Raw genomic sequence first — 25,366 nt, 5'->3', positions numbered from 1 at the left:
TATTGAACAAATGTGGTAAAAGAGGGCATTTCTGTCTTGTTCCAGTTTAAAAGTATTAACAAGTAAGCATTTTAAAACATATTTGATATATTTTAGTCCACTTCAATTATACTTTTTTAATGCTGAGGTTGCCCCATCTTTGTGATGGGAATCTCTTCAAGGACTACTATCTGAGCCCTCTTGATGTGAGGCTAACTGTCTCTGATAGCATTCTTGCTATCTGATATGACAAGATGTAAATTTCTGCCTCAGACCTAGAATCATCCAGGTCATTAGGGAACCTGGGTCATTTTGATGGGAAGTGGTATTATTTCCATATGCAATCTAAGCATACAGGCACTCATTAAATGTTTGCGGGTTTGTTCTTATTTCTAGGCCATTTTCAAGGACAGATCTAGAAAGTAAGGGACGTGTGTGTGTGTGTGTGTGTGTGTGTGTGTGTGTGTGTGTGTGATGAAATACTTTTCTAGTTCAAACTGATAAGTGATACTTTCAATTCAAATTCAGGCCTACAAGATTTTTAACCTTTGTCTATATTTCCTTTCTTTTGCTCCAAAACTCTCCTTTCTCAAAAAATCAGGAAATTCTGGTATTTTTTTTAAACAACAACAAAGGCACTCTATGGTCCTTGCTATTTTGAGAGAAGTAAAATATTCAGGTAAAGCAGGAAAAATGGTTTTGATGCTCACTACCATTGCCACTGATTAAAGGGAAAGATGATAAGATATTTTCTATTCAGGGAGAAGCTAATGGGTCAAAACTGAAATGTACTTTGTACTTAGATTAAAGATGCCATTATAAGTAGAAGCCACTCTATGGGAAAGAAAATAGGTGACATACTTGTTAAGATATTAAAAAGTTTTTCCAGATTACCTGAGAGCTCCATAGGAATCTTAACAGGAAAAGAAATGCTTGAATGCTGTTTTAAGGCCATCCATAACTGAGGCCCTGTGACAAAGTTCCCTTCCTAGATTTAGAGGCTGCAGAAGACAACTTCAGGGCACTTGCCCCAGTTGTTCCAAGGCAATGGAAATCTGCCAGGGGCAAGGAAAATGGGATCCTAGCAGAGCAAGTCAGATTTGTTCTCCTGAGAATGCCCTATACATAGTGAGGACCGAGACTACATCAGGTCAGCAGATGCAGCTAGACTGATGATCCATTCGAAGGCTCATCAGAATTCTGAGAAGATCCACACAAAGGTGACCAACTCAGCCTTGTTTCTGAGCACCTTTCAGACATGTCCATGTCTTTTCACAATCTTACAAGTAATTGCCATACAAGTAAAAATGTGATAGAAGATCTTCAAAGAAATTCTGTGACCACACAAGAGAGAGAAACATGACCAGGGAAATGAAAGAGAGCTCCATGGAAAAGGAGGGACATAATTTGAGCAGAATTCATTCATTCATTCATTTGTTCAGCTACCCTTTATTGAATGCCCCCCCCCCCACCTTGACACTGTCTCACAATAGACTCAAGTAAATCTGATTTCAAATCCTGGATCAAATTCTCATTAACTATGTGGCCTTGGCAAGTTACTAACCTTTGGGCCTCAATTTTTCTATCTGCAAAATGCAGATGCTAACTGCTGCCTCAGTGAGCTTCTGAAGATAGGGGAAAGACCCTATAAATGCATAACATGGTGCCTGGAAGAGGTACGGAGCCATGAACGCTCAACTTCCCTGCCTGCAGGGTTCTACTTTTTTCTGTGGATAAGGAGAGAAGGAGGGAAGGGGAAGGTGAGGGATGGCAGAGGACTTGAGAGGGTTATTGCCGGGAAGGGAAAAATAACTAGACAGATTCAAGTAAAATATTCATCCAGAGGCACAGAGACCTGACATCGTTTCCTGCTGCCCTGAGGCCACAGGTTGGCTTGGTTGGTTGGTTTATATTTAGGTATTTGACCAGAGACACCAGAGGTGGAGAATAATGGAAGAGACTAGAATAGCAAATTAGAATTCCTTAATTATAGAATGTTTTCCCATTCACGTGAACAAGAATGGGACTAAAGCAAGTAAGGAGAGTCTATTGAAATGTGAGATTCACCACTGAGAAAAGCAGTGATAGTTTTTCTCCAATGAGAAGAGCTATCAAATGTGAGAACAATTTCTCTGGGAGAAAAACCACCTCCGCTCTTTCCCACATCCCTCCCCTTATGATTTGGCTTTGCAAGCATCCCCACGAATTGGCTTATAAATTTGGTTTATATCTCCCTTAGCCTAGCCTCCCTTTATTACACCATTTTACTGCTTCTTTGGGGCTGAGACTCTAAAATTTGGGTCAAATGTTCCATTAAGTTAACCGCTTTAGAATACCAATAACACGCCTGCAGCACTTTTCGTCTTTGTGGTGGTTCACAAACATCTCCTTCTTCACTAATGAAGACGAGTTGAATATCTATAGCATCTAAAACCAAAGCTATTTAATCATTGTCTGATGTGGGGAAGTGAGACGAAATGCAAGACCAACAAAAAAGTATATTACATTTTAAAGTTGCTGATTCAAACTTTTTAAAAATTCTCTGAACATGCAGGCAGAACTCATGCCACAAAATCCCAGCTTTTGTAATGAAAATGGCCATAAGAAGAATAGTAACATCTTAGGGTGTTTGGGGCTATTCCTATCTTACAGAGTGCTGTATGATCTTCATGAAAACCCATTTTTAAAAAAGAAATTATTGTCCTTAAGTTTTAGACAAGGCTTGTTGTGATTAATTAATCTGCCCAAGTTTCAAGTTACTGTTTGTGCTGGGACTAGAACCCCAGACCTCAGGTTCCAAGTGAGAAATTCTTGCTAGGAGGTTTTCTACCTATGTTATACAATAAATGGATGTTCTACTAGGATGTCTCAAAGGAAGGACAAGGGAGTCAGGCAGGATGCATATTTTCCTTCCTTTTTCGACTAGAACAATTCCACACAGCACCTATGGGACTTCCATAGGGATCTCCACAGTTCAGGTTCATTGCACAAAGCATGCAGCATTTCCCCTATTGCTCCATAGCTGGGCTATGGAGCTACCTTCCAAAATTATACTCAGTAGGCCTGTGAAGTTCCATTTGTGGCAGAGACAATGACATACTATAACCTCTCTTCCTTGCCTACCTCTCAACTCTCCATCTTTAGTTCTAGCTAGTTCTTCTGGGCCAATGGAGAGAATGATGCCTTTGTCTGGACTGACTTTCTCAACTTCTTTCATCAAGCCATGCTTAGCATGTTCCCTCTGTTATGTCTGGCCATTTTCACCTTTGTGGGTCTCTTTGATGCATCAGGACAGACACCCACAGGTCTGTGAACATCTTGTAGACTATCTTGTCACCATGATGCCTGATGCCTATGGCATGGTGTGCACCCCAGATTGTCGAAGACATAAGCATCTATTCTTTAGTTCATTATTCTGTCCTCTCTTCCATTAAACTCTGTTCCCTTCCTCCAGGAGAGTTTCTTTGTACATTTCCCTCTACATCTTCTTTCTTCTCACTCTCATTCTTCATTTTCTCTATCTTTAATCTTTTTGTGAACATAAAACAATCAAAACATGCTTGACAAGGATAATGCCAGTTACCTAATAGCTTAAAAAAATTGAATCCATTACTTCTGAAGGGAAATTCAGCAAGATAAATATCTAGTACCAAGTGACTACATTTTTTTAAGTGCTTTTAGGTCCAGAATCATCACAAGTCTTCAGATGCTTCCTCGGTTATGGCTTGCTATTTTCAAGTTCACCTTGAAGACTGTTCTTTTTCATCCTTCAAAACTCAGTTCAAAGGCTCAGGGTGTAGCACAGTGGTAGAGAGCTAGCCTAGCATCTTTGAGGCCCTAGATTCAATCCCCAGTACTAAAAAAACTCATCTCAAATGTCACTTTCCACATATACTTTACGGATCCCTCCTGGCAGCTCCATCACCCCTCAGAAGCCTCCCACCCCACTTTACCATGGTGTTCTTGCCTAGGACTCTTGCCCAGGGCTGCATATTTCAGGAGTTGGGGACTCAGTCACAATCAGAATCCAACACTGCTGCCTCTTCTTGCCCTGGCCTTCTGCAGCCTCCACCTGGATGACTATTGCCATTGTTTATTCATCTTTATCTCACACTAAGAGCTAGCTCTTGTCTTGATCTGTCGCCCTTCTAGCCAGTATACATACTTTTCTGTGGTTACTGAATGTTGATTTAGTTCATAGAATGGTCACCCTGGATTCAAAGAAAAAGAAAAATAAGCTCATTCTTATTCAATTTTTTTTCTATTTTTAGAGTAGAAACATTTTCTACTCCTCTTCACTGAAATTTGAAGGATTTTTTTTTAAGTAGTCTTATAAGGTTTTTCTGATAAACTTAAGAATTTTAACCCAATTTGTAAATTGTTTCTATGCAAAAATATAGTTCTTGTGATAAAACATTCCACAAACATAAAAGAAAAACAGTGAAGTTTAGGCCATAACTAACTAATCTATCACTTTTCCCAACGTTTCACACAAACTTTGCAAAGGGTGGTAGATCTCTGAATTTTCCTTCTCATTTAAAGGCCACCACCCGCTCCTGCTTTTGCTGATGTCTGCCCCCTATTCTGCCCCCAAAACTTTTTCCCATTGCAAGAATTTATCTCATCCCCTCCATTCTCTCATGGTTTATGGCTGACTGTTTGTTTCTTTGTTGTGTACTTTGTAGTCTACCTTGAATCCATTATTTACATATTTTACCCTGTTGAATCTAGTTCTCAGAGAATGAGCATTATACACTTTGATTTGTTGATTTTTTACAATGGGATTTCAAAGCACAGCATTGAGCTATGGGGGATAGTGCCGTTCCCTGTAGGAATGGCTCCTAGTTTCCCATGATTTGCCGTCTGAGCTGAAAGTAGACAATGTCCAAATTTCAGGCTTCACAGCCTCTTTTCTCTCTTTTTTTCTGGCTTCTTTTCTCCAGAGATGAAGAGAAATGAGATAATCATGCCAATAAAGCATCCTTTTTAATCTTTATTGTTCTTGTCTGGGTGCTTCATTATGAGATGTCAATTATTCAACACTCTGAAGAGCTGTCTTTTTGAGCGCAAAATGTTTTCATTGTCTGGTATTTAAAGTTCTTGTTCTCTGCTTACAGGCTCCGGGGGTGGCTGTGTTGTCATGCGAGGCAGTAGTCCTCTTGGTCGCTGGGAAGTGAAGGACTGTAGACAGTTCAAGGCGATGTCCTTGTGCAAGCAGCCAATCGAAAATCGGGACAAAACTGAGCGTGAAGAAAGATGGCCCTTTCACCCCTGCTATTTGGACTGGGAATCAGAGCCTGGCCTGGCCAGTTGCTTCAAGGTGATACCAAGGTTACTTGGGCATTCCCAGGACCATTATTTCAATTTGATCCATGTATCACAAATTCCTTTATTCCAGCATTTTTTTTCCAGAACAGTGCCTGGCACACAGCAGGTACTTAATCAATATTTGTTGCTTGTCTCTCTTTTCACTTATATTCAAATAATTTTTAAGTAAAAATTGGCATATTCCTGGTGACATTGAAGGCCTCCTCAGTTGAAATACATGCACCAGTGTTAATGCCAGGGAGGGGGAACTCCATGCACTGGTTATCAATCCTGGGGGAGGACTCTAAACACCCGATGAATTTCTAGTAAGGTTCCTTTCTCTGGCAGGAGATTTTGCACAAACTCAGCTGCCAGAGTCTGAGTCCACTGAGATAGAACACTCACACAACAAGTCAGGCAAAGCGACTTCATTATTCACAGATGGACTGAAAGAAACAACAGAAACCTAGGCTCCCTAGCAAGCCCAACTCCCAAACCTCAGGAAAATTGCCCTACTTTGCACTGGGATATTCACAGAGGCACTCCTCTGTGGGTTTAGACCTCAGGCACTACTTGTGTCACTGGGTTAGCATTACAAGACATCCTGTTCTAAAAGGAATAAGGACACTTCCTCCTTCCCTCAGGATGTTGCATTCTTAGTACATTCTGCCCTGAAATTGCTATCAAGAGGTGGAAGATCTGGGTTAGCCAAGGTCATTTCAGGACCTGTATAATACTGAGACCGCTGTCATTGCTCTTATTGCCAAGCATATACCAAATGATGGAGGTCAATTCTCACTGGGTATTAAAATTAATGCAATACTATATTTTTTGTAAAAATGTAAATAAAATAATTATTATGGAATAATACAATTCTGCCACTAAGAATAGCTTTTGAAGCTTTCCATGTACCAAAGATAAAACAAATTTATAGATTCAGTTAATATATACCTGTGTTTGTGTGTATGGGTGCATGCACGTGTGCATTTATTTGTGTGTGTGTTTGAAGAGACTGTGTGTGTGTGCAGGTATGTGTGTGTGTATTTGGAGAAAAAGACTGTGTGTGTGTGTGTGTATGTGTGTGTGTGTGTGTTCATTATTGGAAATGCTTGGGACCAGAAGCGTTTGGGATTTTGGATTTGGGGATATTCGCATATTCATAATGAGATATCTTACATATGAATATTTGCATATATATAATGAGATGAGACTTACATCTGAACACATAATTCATTTGTTTCATATACAACTTATACACATAGGCCAAAGGTAATTTTATATAGTATTTTTAGTAATTTTGTGCATGAAACAAATGTTGTGGACATTGAATTGTAAGAAAGCAAAGCTGTCACTATCACAAAATGTTTTGATTTTAGAGAATTTCAGATTAAGAATGCTCAAATATATTTATATTTATATTTTTATATATTTATATACAAATGTATATTTAAATATGTCTATTTGCAAATCAGCTTTAGATCCTAGCTTTAAATCAGTTCCTGAAATTTTCTTATCAAAAATACATTTTTTGAAACATGATGTTTGGTACTTTTGTCTTGACTTGTTCTATAAATAGAAATTCCCCAAATCCTGGAAGAAAGTTCTCCAGTAGCTGGGCACATGCAGAGAGGATGCAGACAGACTCTAATTCCACAGATACTGTAGCTCATAGGTTGCAGGAAACACCTGTGAATGCACTCTGTTTAAATGTACACATGCAAAATCCTACACTGAAATCATAGAATAAGAGGCCCATACATGACCTCATAGAGCAATAAGGTAAACCTTAGAAATGAGTAAACTGAGGCTAGTGAGATGAAGTGATTTGCACAAGATCACAATTATTTATTGACAGAGTTGGAATAAATCCCTGGTCTTCAGATTCCTGGTCCAGCACTTTTTCTACTATCTATCATCCTGATGTGTCAACAAATGCATGGTGTGCTTGATGTGCATGGTGGTAGGATTTATGAATTTAGAGTGATTCAGGAAGATGTTCCCAGAGGAGGCAAGTTTTGACATATAATTTAAAAGATGGAAAGGCTGTGCTGTGGTCCACAGGACTTGGAAAGCTATTCATTCTGGTCTCAGCAAATCAGAGCCTGGTGAAGGCTGGCTGCAGGGTGTATCTGCCTGACATCAGAGGTTCAGGCTTAGTACTAGGCATTTAAAAATTGGGAGGATGCAGAGGCCCAGAATCAGAAGCTCTGGGTCTTTAGTCCCTCACCCTGATCTTAAAGTCAAAAGCAGACCCTCCCTTCAACCAGTTTCTTCCTGATACTATGAAGATAGCAGAGAAATAGCAGATAATTTAGACATAACCAAACCACTGCATCCTGCCAGTTCAGCAAAGACCCAAAGACCCTATAAATATACCTGCCCTGGGCCCCAGGCCTTGTGTCTCATTTCTTGCCATGGGTCAGCGAGATTCATGATCATTCAGAATGTTAATCAGCTTTTTGTTGCTGTGACAAAATACCTGAAATAAACCACTTTTTAAAAGGAAGAATTTATTTTGGCTCATTATTTCAGAGGTTTCAGTCCATGGTCACTTGGCCTCCTTAATTCTACATCTGTGGTGAGGCAGAACATCATGGCAGGGAGGGAATAGCAGAACAAATCTACCAGGAAGCAGATAGAGGGGTGGGGGGAAGCACCCAGGGACAAAATATACCCTTTAAAGGCATGTTCAGAGTGGCCCACCTTTTCCAATTAGGCCCCATTTCCTGAAGTTTCCACCACCTCCCAACAGTATCCCCAGCTAGAAACCAAGCCTTCAACACATTTGGGGAATATTCCATAACATTCTGCTAATTCTAATTTGTCAGAAGGCGATCTACTGGGATAGAAATTCATGGATTCAGGAAGCAAGGAGTCATGGGGCTAATCCTAGCTCTGCCCATTTGTAGCTGTGTGACCTGAAATTCTTAACCTTTCTTAGCCCAACCTTTCTAATCTTTTGCCAGACAGTCATATATGTAAGTTATAGGAGATTAAGGGTTTATTTTTTTATAAAAATCTTCAATGAGTTCATTTATAAAACTGAGCTTTATTCATATTCTCCTAATGAATGGTTGTAAGGATAAAATGAGCCAATAGTTTTACAATGACTATGCACATTCTATTTCAATAAATGATATTTCTATTTCCTTTCCATGAAAGGTCAAGCTTTCAATAAATAATAACGTAGGGGTTTCCTTAATATGGGAGAAGACCTGAGTTCCTTCCCAGTATCACAAAAGGAAAAGAACAATAAAAAATATACTACTATTATTTCCTTAAGCAGAAGCAAATTGCCACACCCAATCCACCACAGTGTTAACAATTTTCTTTTATTATGCAGGTATTTCACATTGAAAAAGTTCTGATGAAAAGAACATGGAGAGAAGCTGAGGCATTTTGTGAAGAATTTGGAGCTCATCTTGCAAGCTTTGCCCATATTGAGGAAGAAAATTTTGTGAATGAACTTTTACATTCAAAATTTAATCGGCAAGTATTTGTTAATTTTGAAAAATTACAGTTGAATAGACCATCTCCTAGTAATGGCATTTTAGGGGTGAGTATCCCAAATAATTGTTCAAAATTCCAGTATTTGTTTCAAGCCTAAAACCAACTAGTCACTAGTTGTGAAAAAAAGTCTACACACACACAGTTTTATATTTATATTGTATCAAGCTCACATTCCATAAAACAAAGAACAAAGTCATGACAGTTTTGATATTTGAAATGTTTTCTGTGTACCTCAAATCAGGTTTGTAGATATCCAGCTTAGTGATTTTCAAAGTGTCGAAGTACCCCAAGGGTCCCAGACCCAAAAAACAGAAAGGCCCAAATGGACAGAGCTCTAGGTCCTTGCTAACTGACCCACCAGAGCAGCTCCAGTCAACTCCATTGCTAATTATTTTCTATATAAAAGGAGTTTACTTAAGATTTTGGGGGTGGGGGGAAGAACTAGTATTTTTTAAAAAATCCAATCCAACCCCTATTTCTTAATTTGAGGAAAGAGGCATTCACTTATTGGTGTCTATTTGTAACTTCATACAATCTTGAATTTCATGGAGTGAGAAACTCAATTATTTTGAACTGAAAAAAAAAAAAAAAAAACTAATGGTCTTGGGTTAACACAGAACTACTTTTTGAGGAAAATTCTGTCCTTCCCCATAAGTTTCCTTGCAGGACAATCCCATGAAGCATCTATGGAATTGTTCATCTTCAGCATTTACAAAAATCACCTTAAAGTGGGAGTTTGTGTGTTTTTAATGGTAAGGGAATACAGGACAGACATAATCTTATTAATCTTATTATCATTAGATTGAACCCAGAGACTTGTGCATGCTAGGTAAGCACTGAACCACATTCTCAGTCCTAAAGATGGGAGTTTTGATGACCTCCCCCATGTAGTTTGATGTAGTATTCCATGGGGAAAAGGTGTTATGTGGTTAAATATGATTGCAAAACAATGTGCAATCTTGGAAATTTGCTACATGTATTATTGTTTTGCTATGTATATTATTACTAAGATTTTAGAAAGAAGCATTTCCTCTGTTGAAACTTTTCCTTTTTTTTTTTTTTTTTTCTTTTTTTTTTTGGTGTGGTACCCAGGATTGTACCCAGGATTTCAACACATACCACTGAGCACTGAGCTGCATACATCTCCAACCCTTTTTACTTTCTTATTTCCAGGAAGAATCCCACTAAATTGCCCAGGCTGGCATTGACTTGCAATCCTCCCACGTCGGCCTCATCAGTGGATGAAATTACAGGCAGTGCCACTGTGCCCCAGTGCAAAATCCCTTTTTTTGAAAACATTTATTAACATCCCACCAAAACTGCTAGTCCCTAACAGTTGTGGTTCCAGAGCCTGGCCAATCACCACACTTTGGTCCCATATCAGAGGTGCCAACTCAGACTTTCTGAGGCTAATGTTTAAGAAACTTCCTGGTTAACTGGATTTTTTTTCTAGATTCTGAACCCAGGGGTGCTTAATGACTGAGTCACACTCCAGCCCTTCTTACTTTTTATTTTGAGACAGGGTCTTTGTAAGTTTCTTTGGGCCTCGCTAAATTACTGAGGCTGACTTTGAACTTGTGATCCTCCTGCTTCAGCCTCCCAGTTGCTGGGATTACAGGTGTGGGGTCACAGATACAAGGGATGGGTGATGAATTGTGCCATGCTTTGCTACTTTAGTTCCTTATAAAACATACTTGCATATTCTACCCTTTGATTTTGGAGAGGTTTGCTAGATAAAACAAACACATGCAAACGGCCTATCTTAAAATTAAATATCATTATGTCATTTCTGTTTACATAAATTCTCACACTTGTAATTTCTAGTAGCCAAGCATCTATCAAATCATTGATCTTCAGCAACTAATCATAAAAACTATATAATGTATGTTTTAATTAATTTTTGTACAGATTATCCAGGGATTTCAGTCAAATCCTGTACATAGTATTTGCTTTTAAATTATACAGTGTTGGGGAATTTATGAAGAGAAAGTACATATCAACTTGTCTTCTCTGAGCAAAGATATAGCAAGAAAAATGAAGAACTCTGAATTCAGTGAGGAAAGAAAACAAGAGTTCTCAGCCTGGGGAGAATGTTGTGGATTTCCAGCCTGTTTGGTGATTAATGGACTTGGCTTAACCCTAGGGCAGTCATTCTCACCTTCTTACAACCTTGGATACACTGTGTCACCTCAATAGGCACAATGATGGCTCAGACTTTCTAAGTTGCATTGGACTTTAATTTGTATCATTCAGGCAGAGTAACTCAAATATCTGAGAAGCAGTGCTTCAGAATAGGCTTGCTTCTCTGCCCTAAGGAAAATAAAGCATCTGTCATGACTTCTGAATCTTTTAAATCTTTAATTCTTCAAAATTATTCTCAGAAAATTATCTTAGTGAGATGGTTCATTGTACAATTAGGCTTTATTGCTTGATTTATTGAGTACTCTGAGATTTGACATATTTGTACTCTGCCTAATAGGAGGGAAGATGATTCTCTGTGGAGCTTCTTGCCAAGTCTAAACCAGTGGTAACTGCTGAAGCTAATCTACCATGGCCCAGGCTGATTTGCTATACAATTATTTATGTTGAAATCTTAAAAAAAAAAAAAAAAAAAAAAAAGCCTACTGTGTACCTTTTATTAAGTGGAATGATGGTGATTAACTTTCAGAGAATACATGAAAATTTGACAAAAGAGCAACAAATCAAAGCATAGAAAATTAGTATAAATAGTGAAGTAGTAAGTGGAGTAAAGTAGTAAAAAGTCCTCTAGGAAAAAGATTTTCCAAAATTTCTTCCCAACATGCTTTCGTGTGTCCTCATCCTGACTGAAGAGGCATCACCATTTCTGATGAGAAACCCATGTTCTCAATATGCACTGACTTTCCTCCACCTGCATATCACCAGTGAATAAGCCACACAAACCAAGAGAAATAGGATGTGACTCTAAATCTTAATCAGCTCATTTTGTAGCACAGGATTTGCCATTAAAAATATTCAATAAGTTTTTGTTGACTGAATCAGTCCTGCCAGTAACATCAGTTGTTTCTTGCACACATAAATATTTTTTTAAAAGATTTTTGAACCTTTTACATAATGTAAATTTGATCAGAAAGGCAACGTTTTGTTTCTTCTCTTCCTAGGACAGAAGAAAGGCAGTTCTGGATTGGATTTAATAAAAGAAACCCACTAAGTGCTGGTTCATGGGAATGGTCTGATGGAACTCCTGTAAGTCTTCCCGAACTGAGCAAAAGGAGTTGAATTCAAAACAAGTGGCCCTGAAACCACTTGGTAAACTTGGTCAGTTTTCTAAGTGATTCCTACAAATAATGACCCTTATCTCCCATGACACACTGCACTGGACCATGGTACCAAAAGAATTATTTTGTCAAGGTCCTGGGAAACCTTCACTAACCAGATTGTTCTGAGATGCCTATAGTTTCTCATTCTGAAAACAAAATCTCCCAAAAGTAATGCCAGACTTCCTTTACCCTACCCCTCCTAGCCTGCATAGTGCCTGACTGTCAGCATGGGATCCTTGTCATGTCACAATGAAAAGGAGACTATTTTGGAGAACCATTTTTAGTTTATCTCACAGTTATGGTTTTGATATGAAGTGTCCCCAATGTCCTCCTCTGTTAATGCAGGAATATTCAGCCGTGAAATGATTAAATGGTCAGAGCTGCAACTTAACCAGTCCATCCTACTTTGAGGGGACTGACTAGGTAATTGAGGCAGGTGGGTGAAGCTGAAGGAGGAGGGTCACTAGGGGTCCTGCCCTGGAAGTTTGCATTTTTCCTATGGCCCTTTCTCCTCCTTCTCTCTCTTTCTCTCTCTGCTTCCTGGTTGCCATGTCCTAAGCAGCTACCTGCTGCCATGCTCTTCCACCTCACCTTGGGCCCACAGCAATGGATTCAGCCCACCATGGACTTGTCTCTGAAACTGAAAACCAAAATAAACTTTCCCTCCTCTAAGTTGTTCTGGTCAGGTACTTTGGTCACAGAGATGAAAAGCTGACACTAACACACTCACTCTAAAATGACAGAAATGTTAGCCTTAGAAATACCACCTCCTTCTCAGCTGAAACAAATTGTTCCAGAAGGGGGGGAAAAAAAAGTATTGCTATTCAGTCAGTCTCATTACTTGCAAACCTATGCGAAGGAGAGGGAGAATTCATCACTGAGTTCTTTCCTCAAGTGCAATGAGGAATTCTCACATTTTCCCCCAAGGCAGTGGAAATACTGAAGCATATAATATCTGAGACCAAAATGGATCCATCCTAGGGCACGTGCAAAATCAAGTTATTCAGTTTCACCTGAGAAACAAGGAGCCTGCAGTGAACGTTTAATGCTACTGCTGTTTATTGAGCCTCCACAGTGTTTCACATACTGAGCGGAATGTACTCCGACATGATCTCATTTCATCCTTACAATGGCTCGCTGCAGTAGGCAACAAAGGATGAGTAGGTTGCCCAAAATAATGCAGAGGAGAGTCAGGATTTGCATATAGGTGGTTTGACTCCAAAGTCACAATATTATGATATTTCCTGGTTGGCAAAATATCAGCTGCCAAACTTTGAAATAGTAAAGACCAATAGAAAAAAGTCCACTACATAGTTGGGACTCAAATTTGTAATTAGGAAGGAATTTATTAAAAAAAAAAAATCTGTGCTTCTAATTGGAAAAAAATGATAGAGGCATGCTAATTAAAAAAACAATAATAATAATAATATTTCTGCTCTTTTTCAATCAGCTTTTTCACTGCTCTAACAGGACCCAATCAGAACAACTATAGAGGAGGAAAAGTTTATTTAAGGCCTCATAGCTTCAGAGGTCTCAGTCCATAGACAAGCAGGCTCCATTCCTTGGGGCTCGAGATGAGGCAGGACATCATGGCAGATGAGTGTGGCAGAGGGAAGCAGCTCACATGATGATCAGACAGCAGAGAGAGACTCCACTGGCCAAATATAAAATATACACCCAAAGCCACGGGCCAATTCCCAGCTCCTCCAGTCACACCCCACCACTTCAGCTACCACTCGGTTAATCTCTATCAGGGGGATTAAATCACTGATTGGATTAAGACTCTCACAACCCAATCATCTCTCCTCTGAACTTTCTTGCACTGTCTCACATGTGAGCTTTTGGGGGACACCTCACATCCAAACCATAACACACTCCAATGTTGCTTCTTTGGAAAGTGCATCAGAACAAGAGTGAAAAGACATCTTAGAGCTCACCCAGCTGCACCCATCAATTTGTTAACAAAGAAACTGAGACCCGAAATGAAAAGGCATTAAAAACAATACAGCACTTTAAAAACTAAACATGCAAGAGGGAGTGGGGGTATGAAAAATGGTGGAATGAGACAGACATCATTACCCTTTGTACATGTATGATTACATGAATGGTATGAGTCTACATCGTGTACAACCATAGAAACAAAATGATGTACCCCATTTGTGTACAATGAATCAAAATGCAGTCTGCAAAAAATTTTAAAAATAAATAAATAATTTTTTTAAAAAACAAGCATGCTACATAGAGGTTGAGAATAGTTTGTTTTATTTTAATAAAACAAATTCATTAGTAATAGGAAGAGAAAAGACTATTTGGTCAAGGAAAAAAAATGAGAAAAAGGCCATGAAACTGTAGACTGAGCCTCCTCATCACTTCCTGCTGGACGGAATGAATTCACAACAGTCTCTGCACCTGAGGATAGATACATATATATGTTAGGTAAATTGTTGCATGGCTGTGTACATATTTGAGGAGGAGTATAAATGGTTTAAAAACATCCTCTATTTTTCCAGTTTTTTATCCCAATTTTACTTGTGGTCCATTCACTCTTCTCTCAGGTAAGCATTAAATAGTTGAGAAGGTTGAATATTTAAACCTAATTTTGGGAATTATGTGACTTATGTGGTCACTCATGGAAATTTTGGGTAGTTTTCTGATTGAAAAGCTAGCTATGGCTTAGAATATAGTTATGAAAGACTTAAAGCTTAGCATATACACAAAGGAGCCAACATCAAAGGTGATGCCCAGATCTGACCCATCCCTGAGCCTCTAAGAAGTTTACCCAGGATCCCAGGGTGAGACTAATCCATCCCGCCAGTTAGAAAATAGTGCAGGCTCTGAACAAAGCCTGCACCAGATTTCTTCCTTCTAGAGAAAGGAGTAGCATGCCTCTTTTTAAGAAAAAGCATCTTTAAGAAAAACTGCTAAACATTAATTAGCTTGTTCTTCACAAATGTGGAACAACTCTTAACTGGAATGACATGCAAACATTTCTGAAGTTTCCTCTAGAAATCTATGATGATTATGTGCACGGTATTCTTTTTTGATCTTTTGAAACTTCCATCATTAAGGAATAACAAACTTCATCTGCTGCAGGTTGTCTCTTCATTTTTAGACAATATTTATTTTGAAGAAGATGCAAGAAATTGTGCTGTGTATAAAGCAAACAAAACATTGCTGCCCTCACACTGTGGTTCCCGACATGAATGGATCTGCAAAATCCCAAGAGGTAAAATATTAATAAGATCTTTACTTTATGTTTGAGCTAATAATGTGTATGGCACTTCCCCAAGTGAAGAGATACAGAGATTCAAAAATCTAAGCATGCTGAACCACAATGCCAATGACCTGCACAATGAAGCAAGTTGCACTATTTTAATAAATACTATATCACAGGGAACTGATGAAAGATATCACCAGAGCTCTATGCCATTAGTCCCTTGGGAATTAAGGCAAACAACCAATATTGCAGAATATTTATTATGCATGCATGGTTGGAAAGAAATATCACTCTGATATTACAAGCAAATAGGATTAATTGGACCATGAGTGAGTAGAAGCACCTAGAACAGCATGTGATACACAGTAGGCTCTTGGCAAATGTTCATGTCCTTTCTTCTTGAATCAGAAACCTCTCTGGAAAAAAAAAAAAAAAAAGAAAGAAACCTCTCTGGAGACTCCTATTCAAGATGTAACTTGCACTGATCATATATTCCAAACAGCACAAAGCACCTGGTTTTTACATGATTTTTTTTTTAAAGGTGAAGTGAAATATAGTATGTGTAGAGCTGAAGTGAGTCAGAGATACCTGTGAAGAAAGGTCAGTCAAGGTGGTTTGCTTTCACTTTGCAGATGTGAGACCCAAGATTCCACCCTGGTACCAGTATGGTAAGAACTACCCTGGCATTTCTCAAATTTCTAATTATAAACCATCTAAGTGCTATTATGTACCTTTACTATAATATCACATTCCTCCCATTGAGTCTCTCTTTTCTTATGCTAATCTAGAGCTAATTTGTTCAAATTAATAAGTCAATAATTAATAAATTAATTGTCATTAAATATGATTGAAGACTAATATCATAACTTTATCCCATTTTCATAACACATGACTTTAAAATATCATCCATCCCTGACCTTTGAATACTAGTGTAAGTTTCTTGTATTATGTGGACCAAAAAAAAGCAAATCATGTATGTATCTATATGTGTGCATGTCTGTGATTATGTTTGTGTGTGTGTGTGTATACCCTGACCAAATTGCAGATTTGGGGTCAATCATAGCATACCCCTGTTACATGTGCATTACATCCCTCAACAGATTTGGCACCGTTTGTATGGTTGATTTTTCTTTCAGATGCGCCCTGGCTCTTTTATCAGAATGCAGAGTACCTTTTTCATACCTATGCCTCAGAGTGGTCCTCCTTTGAGTTTGTCTGTGGCTGGTTACGCAGTGATCTTCTCACAATTCATTCTGCACATGAGCAAGAATTCATCCACAGCAAAATAAGAATGGTACTTGAATATAATTCACCTAGAGAATTTCTCATTAGCACCTTCTTCTGTCCTTGTGCAGGATTTTTTTTTAAATTTGACTTCAGAAATTCATTTAAATTTCAGTAAAAGCCATGGATTTTGAGAACTGTTTTTCTTCCAGTTATAGAGATTAAGAGAAAATAATATAGAGAGATTTACTATGTTGCTTAATCATTTCACATCTCATTATTCATTAGCAACATTAAGGAAAAAGTAAAGTTTGTTTTTTGTGAGTACACTGATTATTTAATACATACTTATTGAGTGCTCTCTAGGGACTAAGATTCCAGTGGAGATTTAAACTGACCAAAATTCCTGCCTTTATAGAGTTTATAGTCTAGTCCGGGAAGAAAAACCATAACCAATACAAGTAAACAGAATTACACGGTACATTAGAAAAACATAAATGGATAAATGCAATGAAGGAAAATAAAGCTCAAATGAGAGAGGAGGAATCCCTGGTTTGGTGGGAGGGATAACAATTTTGAAGTTTCAAATCTTACATGAATATATGACTTTTAAATTTGTAAAGATTCAACATACAGAAAATTACGGTTTTCAACATAAGATAAAGACTAGCCTGAATCCTTTGAGGAACTAGGAACATACAAGAACTGACCTGATAAATAATAAAATAAACTGTCAAGGAATAGAATAGTTTTTCAATGCATATCTGCAGTATTTTTTGTTTCTAAGCATCAAGCATGTTCCAGGCACTATGAGATTTGTCCATGACATAAAAATGTAGGAGACAGTCTGTTTTCAAAGAAGCTGGAGATAACACATACACACAAATAGAAAATATATACATATATACCTCAAAACATCATGTTACACATGGTAAATACACAAACTTAATCTGACAATTTTTTCCAAAATTAAAAAAATAAAAATAAGATGCTGAAAATGAGAATGCAGTAAGTAAAAAAGGGAACAATGGGCACAATACCATGGCGGCTCCAAGGAGGGCAAACCTCCCTCCTAAATCTCCCTAAGAAACATTTGAAAACAAAGCCAGTCGTTTTTTTTTTTTTTTTTTTTTTTTTTTTTTTTTATTTAACTATATTTCATAATCTCCCTAAGTCTTGTAATAATCTTTTCATGTCTTCATAAATTGACTGTTAAAATGAAACATGAAAGCATCCTAAGCTTGTAGGAAAATGTCTTTTCCTATAGCTCATGGGGATTTTCCATTTCTTTATCCTTTGTGTTGCACATGCAGCAAGCAAGGTACAGGCAAGTTGGGACTTCTACCTCCTTATGAGGGAAAAGCCAAGATACAGAGATTAGATGACAACCACTTGGTCCCTAACAGACTCAGTAGCAGAACAACCCCTACTGCCAGGACGCTCCCATTATTGGTTCATATACTGTTTTGCCACCTCTGCACAGTACAAAGCAGTAATGTTCAATATCAACACAACACATACCATGATGTCAGAAAATTCATCTTTCTTTAACCAGATACCAGATTTTAGCTCCAGGTGGTGATAACAGGAAATCAGGTGAATGGCTGAAAACCAGTCCATCAACAAGCGAAGTACACATTCCAAAAAGTTGTGATTTGGCAATACTTACCAAACAGAGCCAGGCACTGGGCTAAGTACTAACATTTAATCCCACTGAATCTTTCTGTGGAAAGTCTGTTATTAGTATATTTTACAGATGAGGAAGCTAAGACTCCAAAGAACCTAAGCAACTTGGATACACAGCAACTAAACAGTGGCATTTGGAAAGGAACCCAGACCATCTGACTTACAAGATCACTTAAAAACTGTACACTGTGCTGCCTATGACCACAAAACAGTAGTGTCCAGGGTGAATAAAAGTACAATGTCTACACTATATTAAAATGCTCATTATAAAATCCCTCCCCAAATGTGGTTGTCAGCTATGTCTCAGACATGAAGAGTGAAGGGTTTTTTCCAACAGAGCTGAGCTCTCCTGGATACCTCTGTAGGTCTTCCCTGTTCGACTTTCCTCTTAATTCATCTCCTAATCTTTAGGAGGTAGAAAGGCAGCAGAGATAGCAAAGTTGATACCTCTCATAGAAGAGAATGCAAGGCCACATGGGTTTAGCAGTTTGAGAAGTGACGGCCAGTGCCATGATGTCATTGAGGATTCTGATCTAAGACAAACCTTGCAGTGCCTTATTCAGCAAAATTATCACCCCACCTACGCCCATGTGAATATAGAGTGCCCCGTCGATGTTAGAGGGGAACTACCCCTATGTGGATAGCCTGCTGTGCCACAAAAGAAACTTATTGGAAGACATACAGTGTAGAGACTAAGAAAGGGGAACAAGGACTGTCTTAGTCCATTTGGGCTGTTATAAGGAACTGCCATAGACTTGAGGCAGGAGACTCAGAGACAACAAAATTTTATTTCTCACATTTCTGGAGGCAGGGAAACTAAGATCCAGGAACTGGCAAATTCAGTGACTGCTGAGGACTTGCTTCCTGATCCAAAGATAGCTGTTTTCTCACTGTGTCTTCACATGACAAAAATGAGTTCAATCTCTCGAGTCCCTTTTATCAGGGCACTAATCCCATTCCTCAGTACTCCACCCTCATTCCCTAACCATCTTCCCAAAGGCCTTGGAGGGTTAGGCTTAAAGCCTGTAAACCTGGGGGACACAAACCTTCAGCCTATAGCCGGGGCCAAGAGGAAAGAGTATCAAATTAGAAAAATGAAAGTTGTAGATTTCCAAGCAATTCTTATGTCTGCTATGTTAGCCACTTTGTCTTGGTGGAGGTGATGGTAGTATTGATGGCAATTGTTGACGTATAAGTAAGAAATCCCATACCTAAGAATGTCCTACTGCGATGAGTCAACCCAGGAGAAATTATTTTATTCAAGGACAAGGAGCCAGACTTGTAGAGATCACACCACCTGCCTATGTGGCACATCCATCCTATAAATGTAGGAAGAACTGGAGTAAATAATTAAATGCTTTTTAAATTACAAATGTGTTCTATATAGTTTCCCTATGAAGAGTTATGATTAGAGCTGTAAAAAAAAATAATGTTTAGTTGGAGTTTAAAAGAATTATGAACCAGAAACCTAGTACTGTTTTTAAAATCTGAAGAAAAAAAGTTAACAAAATCTTTCCATCTCGTGGAAGAAATAAGTCAGTGCTTTCTCCCAGACTTTTTGAATAGTAGAAGACCACAGGACACCATCAGAGTGAATTTTGAGTATTTCTTTGTTGAGTCATCTTGATAATTAGATTAATGCCATATGTAAAAAGCAGCAAGGACTTAAGAGTTGTTAGATATGAACACCTAGCATCAGTTCACTTAGTTAACATTTTTATATTATATTATGCGATATTTGCATTTCAAAATGAAAACAATCTATTACCATTATTTTTTAAACTTTATTTCTAATATCTAAAAATATATATTAATGGGTCTGGGGTTATGGCTCAGGGGTAGAGCCCTTGCCTAGCACATGTGAGGCACTGGGTTCAATCCCCAGCACCACATAAAAAAAACTAAACAGACAAACTAAAGGTATTTAAAAAAAAAATTAAAATAAAACTATATATTGAATCCATTAGTCCTCCTCCAAAACCTAGTTTTAAACTCTTAAGATGACTTGGTTTTGCCATTTTTTATGGAAATATTTTAAAAGATTACAGGTTGTTACTCCTTATATCTCTTAGTAGATTAAATATATTGACTGTTGTGTTTTATATCTTTGTGGTAAATTCTTCCCACATGACCCTACCTGTGTACAACAAAACATAATTGATCTTATAAAATCCATGATCATATCATATCACATTTCTTTTCACAAACTTTTATTAATAATGTTTCTATTGTCATGGTCTTATACCTAAGATAAAATATAAAAGATCCATTTTTCATGGGGATTTTTCCATCTGGGTATCTTCTAGCTTGTCCTGTGAAACTTTGTGCCATATCTCAACAGGCCATGATATGCTGTGTGGGAGATTACCCTATCATAATTGAGATAGTAATCAATATGCCACTTAAGATGCAGTAGTTATCATTTCCCTTTAGATATCCTTAATTGGAGGAGTGTACAGTCAGGCCATGACTATTTGCACTATTGTGGCATAGGAGACCTGTTTAGATAGAACATGTTGTGGTTCTCCCACTAAGTTCCCATCAGTCTCAATGGACCCATTCCCAAGTCTGACAATGGGAATCTAAATTCAGCATGTAAGAACATGTCCATGAAACAACACCTCAGGGATCCAAAATTACAGTTGTTCCACCTTGCATTATTCTCAAATTGCTGATATGGCAGACAGCCACACTGTTTAAGGAGTACATATACCTATTTATAAACCAGAATGTTAGCAAGCTATTAGGTTTTGTTGTTTGATGACCTGAAATTCATATGAAAAAATAATATATCTTAAAATTTATTCCCATCTTTACAAAAGAAATAAGTGCAGACTTAAATATGTAATGTCTTCAAATAAACAGATTTTTAGCTTATAAAATTAAGTTCCATTTCAACACAAACCTACAGCCCACACACCATAAAAATACTGACTAAAGAGCTCAGAGAAACTCCCTCTTTCTCTCTTGTAGATAAAGAAGAAATTATAATTCTCTGATCAGCTCTAATGTGTGTTTATGTGTGCAAAAACACATGCATGTAGATTGTTTTGATTTTATACTTTTTTGTGCTTAGGCCTGAGTGATTACAACTAGCATAAAATAAATAAAATATATAATGGATAATTTTCTAGTTGTCAAACACTGGAATTCTGTAATATTCTTTTGTCCTGTATTTTGTCTCTCTGTTTGAATGCTAATATTGTTTAAAGCTTAACAATGAGACTAACACCTAATATTCAAAATCTTTATTCTATTGATGTCTTTTTATCTTGAATTGTTTTTCAAATAAATGTGACACCTGCAATGAACTTCTAAAATTCACTAAGAAAAAAAAAAAAAAAAAAAACACTAATTTTTTAGTCAGGAAAAGAATCCATCTTCTATTTTACTTCACAATAAACTTTTTAAATCCCTTTTATAGTTAGAAAATTTATTTTTCATGTTGTACGAAACTAAAATGATTTCAATGTTTGATTCCAATTTTCCTTCATAATGAGGAGAGAATATTTTAGAATAATGAAGTTTCAGGCTTTCTCAAGATCATAGACCTTACAAAAAATCCTCCTTCTTAGATAATTGGGTGAAGTACTGAAGAATAGAAAGCTATTAGCCACAACTCCATTAATCTTACTAGTGAAAGGGGAAAACAAGGAGAATAAATACTGACATTTTCTTTATTTCTTTTTTTTAATAGCTATCAAAGTATGGTGCAAATTGGTGGATTGGACTTCAAGAAGGAAGAGGCAACGATGAATTTCAGTATGAACCTAGATTAATTTGCACTTAATTTAGTTTGACAAGTTTTATGTACAGAATGATTAGACTAGATCTTAGTGATCAATTTGTTGAATAACCTTCAAACATTATCTTTAACTTATAAATTTTCATTTCCCTAGGCAAAGACGTGAGTATTTTTTAAAGTCTACACCCATGAAACCATCACCTCATTCTATGCCATAAACATATTCATCACCTTCAAAAGTTTTGTCACGTCCTATTTCTTTGCTTATTTTTGTGATAAGAACACTTAACATAAAATCTACCCTCTTAAAAAATGTTTATACAATACAGTGTGTTGTTAACTATAGATGCTTCACTGTACAAGAGTATTTTTCTAAATTTAATAAAATATTATACCTTCAATTCATACCACAGAACTCCAGAACTGGTGTTGGAGATTAAACATGCAAGATGAAAAGCGCTTAAAATCTTTAATTTTCCTACAGTTGGAGAGATGGATCACCAATAATATACCAGAACTGGGACAAAGAAAGAGAAATATCTGTGAATAATCAGAGCCAGAGATGTGGCTTCATTTCTTCCATAACAGGTTATTTTATTTAGTCTTGATTCTGTTTATAATACAGACTTTTCTGGAAGCTTGAAATCTCCTTTTGATTGCATCAGTTCAGTGAGGAGTTTGGTTACTTTTCTTTTCAGTTGGCTGTGTTTAATTTCATCAATATTAAGCTTAATGACATTCCTTCTGTTTAATCCATGTCCTTGAAAATAATTTACATGAGGATAAGTCCCTCCTCATGAACCAAAACAGCACCAAAATGGGCCCACTGAGACTGTTACAAAATGTGCCTGGTAAATCTGATTCTGTATGAAATTTCAGTGTAGAACCATTTTTTATCTATTTCTAGTATCTAATCTAAAATTGTTCAGAACTTGAACCTCGGTGAAATTTACTTCTATTTTCCCATTTAGCAAAAATTTTGATTCAATTCACAATCTTTTGCTTTTTTTTTTTTTTTTTTTTTTTTTTTTTAAATACCCGGCATTGACCAAGCATGCTTTGGGAGAGCAAGTGTTTACAAGTTAGATTGAAAACCACATTGATGCTGAAGACTGGCTTATTTTCATCAGTACAGTGCTTTGGGGGTTTTTCTTGGGTTGCTTTTCCACTCCTGCTCACCCACACTTTCTAATTAAAAATCATGATATCCCCAAATCTAATAGATTCATAACTAACCTGTGCCCCAAGTCAGGAGAGGGAAAAACCGTGGAAAGCAATCCTTAGTGGGAGGGCCTCTGTAGAGAGTTAGGAAAAGAAAAAACCATGTGGTTAATCAGCTTGCTTTTGCCAGCAGGTGTCACAACAGCCTACAGAAAAAGACTGTTTTGTGAGTCTGGGAGACTAGCAGCTCATCTGCATTGAAAATAGCATTCCAGGATCTTTTTGTCTTATATTTCTGATACTAGAATCCTGAACTTGCTCTTGCAATTTGCATGCATTCTGCCCTATTCTGGAATTTATTACTTGAATGCTAATAAAATGCACTCCATAACACTTACTCTGAAAACAACTTTTGTAAATTAAAAAAAAAAAAAATCAGTTTTCAGGAGGATAAGGACTTGAGGATATATCTTACAGTGGACATGAGTCTGTTTTTGTTAAGGGTCAGTACTAGAGAACTATTAATTTCTTAGAAGTTCCTGAATTAATTTTCTAAATTATTATATAGGTTGGCATCCCTTACATGAAATGCTTGGGACCAGAAATATTTAAGATTTCAGAGTTTTATATATTTGGAATATTTGAATAGGTTTTGCCAGGTGAGCATCCATAAGTCAAAAATCTGAAATCTGAAGTTTCAAAACCTGAAACTTATTGAGCATTATGTCATTGTTTTAAAAGTTTTCAATTTCAGATTTATGGATTGAGAATGTTCAACCTGCATTTTCTCCAAAAAAAAAAAAAGTAGAAATGATCATTTGTTGTTTCAGAATCTTTTTTTCTCTGTTCATTGAAGCTGAGTATCTTAAAACAAAAATCTTACTGTATTAAGTATTATTATACTACACAAGTCAAATATGCTTAGGATTTTAATCAGTTATGGATTTCAGTTGAGTTACTTTTGTTTTTTTGCATTCAAAAATTTTAACATTCTTAAGAATTACTGATTTAGCACCTTTCCCAGTTAGCCATTGTCACTGTACTCAGTAATTAAATTCAATTCCATTTCTAGATTTAAAGAAACCATAGCAGTCGCATAGCATAGAGGGTGCCTACAAAGAGTCCCCACTGTTTCTAAGCCCTTTCTAACCCTCTCTCCTCCAGGACTCTGGGGTGGTGCTGATTGTTCAGTCTCTATGCCTAGTATTTGTAAACGAACCAAGTTTTGGATCATTGAGAAAGAGAAAGATACACCAAAAGAACATGGAACATGTCCCAAAGGATGGCTATATTTTAACTCTAAGGTAAAATTGTTTTCAAGTGCCGCCTTAGTTTCTCTGTTGTAGGTTTTCACTTTGGAAAGTAATCAAAAGGTTGGGGTGACTTTTAAAAACCATGTTAGAGGCTGGGGTTGTGACTCAGTGGTAGAGCACTTGTCTAGCATGTGTGAGGCACTGGTCTCAATTCTCAGCACCACATATAAATTAGTGAATAAAGGTCCATTGACAACTATATATATATATATATATATAGTTATATAGTTATATATATAAATATTAGGTATTCAAAGATCTGAAACGCTCTTGTCCAAGTTTCAAGAAGTTGGAGAAGCTTTCCACTTAGGAACAAATCTTTTAGAACAAAAAGGTTTTGAGGAAAACAGCCTTGACACCACTCCTCATTGTATGCTCAGTCCAGTTCTTCCTGCCGGCACAGCCCTTCAGTATACTGAATGTTTCATCAAGGGCGATGCATGTGTGTGCATATGTGATATGTGATGTGTGTGTATTGTGTGTGCATATGTGGTGTGTATGCATATGTGGTGTGTATGCATATGTATGTGTATATGTGGTGTATGTGTGTGCACCTGAGTATGTGCTCATGTGCAGGATGTGTGTGTGTGCACGCACGCGTGCATGTCTGTGTACACATGTGCCTGCTTGCCTGTGTGTCTAGGATCTGCTCCCAAATGAGCTGTGAACTCCAGACTCCACGACTCCATTTTCCCCTTTTGTGTCTTCCCTGCCTGGAATCAGCAAAGAGCTCTATGCACCTGCAAATTGATGAACTAATAACTTAGCTTGGTCAATGTCATCTTGAGCCTCATAAAGTCGATGTTTCCATGCAGAATTGAATTTTAAAAAAAAATTGCCAGTGGGGATATTGTAAACCAGATTTATTATTTCTGATACTGCCTTCAATTAAGGCCTAGACTTTCCTTCCACTCCTTATGTTTTG

General features: G+C 37.3%; 1 protein-coding gene across 1 annotated transcript in view; it reads left to right on the top strand.

Annotated features, from left to right (window-relative positions):
- Positions 1-25,366, top strand: part of PLA2R1 (phospholipase A2 receptor 1) — a 142,083-nt gene that overhangs the window by 80,336 nt on the left and 36,381 nt on the right. The window contains 9 exon segments of the mRNA XM_079131752.1: positions 5,097-5,299; positions 8,630-8,775; positions 11,937-12,021; positions 15,189-15,321; positions 15,945-15,980; positions 16,449-16,606; positions 21,920-21,984; positions 22,452-22,555; positions 24,293-24,432. Of these exon segments, the coding sequence (XP_078987878.1) occupies positions 5,097-5,299; positions 8,630-8,775; positions 11,937-12,021; positions 15,189-15,321; positions 15,945-15,980; positions 16,449-16,606; positions 21,920-21,984; positions 22,452-22,555; positions 24,293-24,432 (1,070 nt within the window).

This window comes from Sciurus vulgaris (assembly GCF_902686455.1).
Source record: "Sciurus vulgaris genome assembly, chromosome: 3".
In the NCBI taxonomy this organism is placed as follows: Eukaryota; Metazoa; Chordata; class Mammalia; order Rodentia; family Sciuridae; genus Sciurus; species Sciurus vulgaris.
The sequence above is the reverse complement of the archived record's forward strand: the minus strand, read 5'-3'. Positions and strand labels throughout refer to the sequence as shown.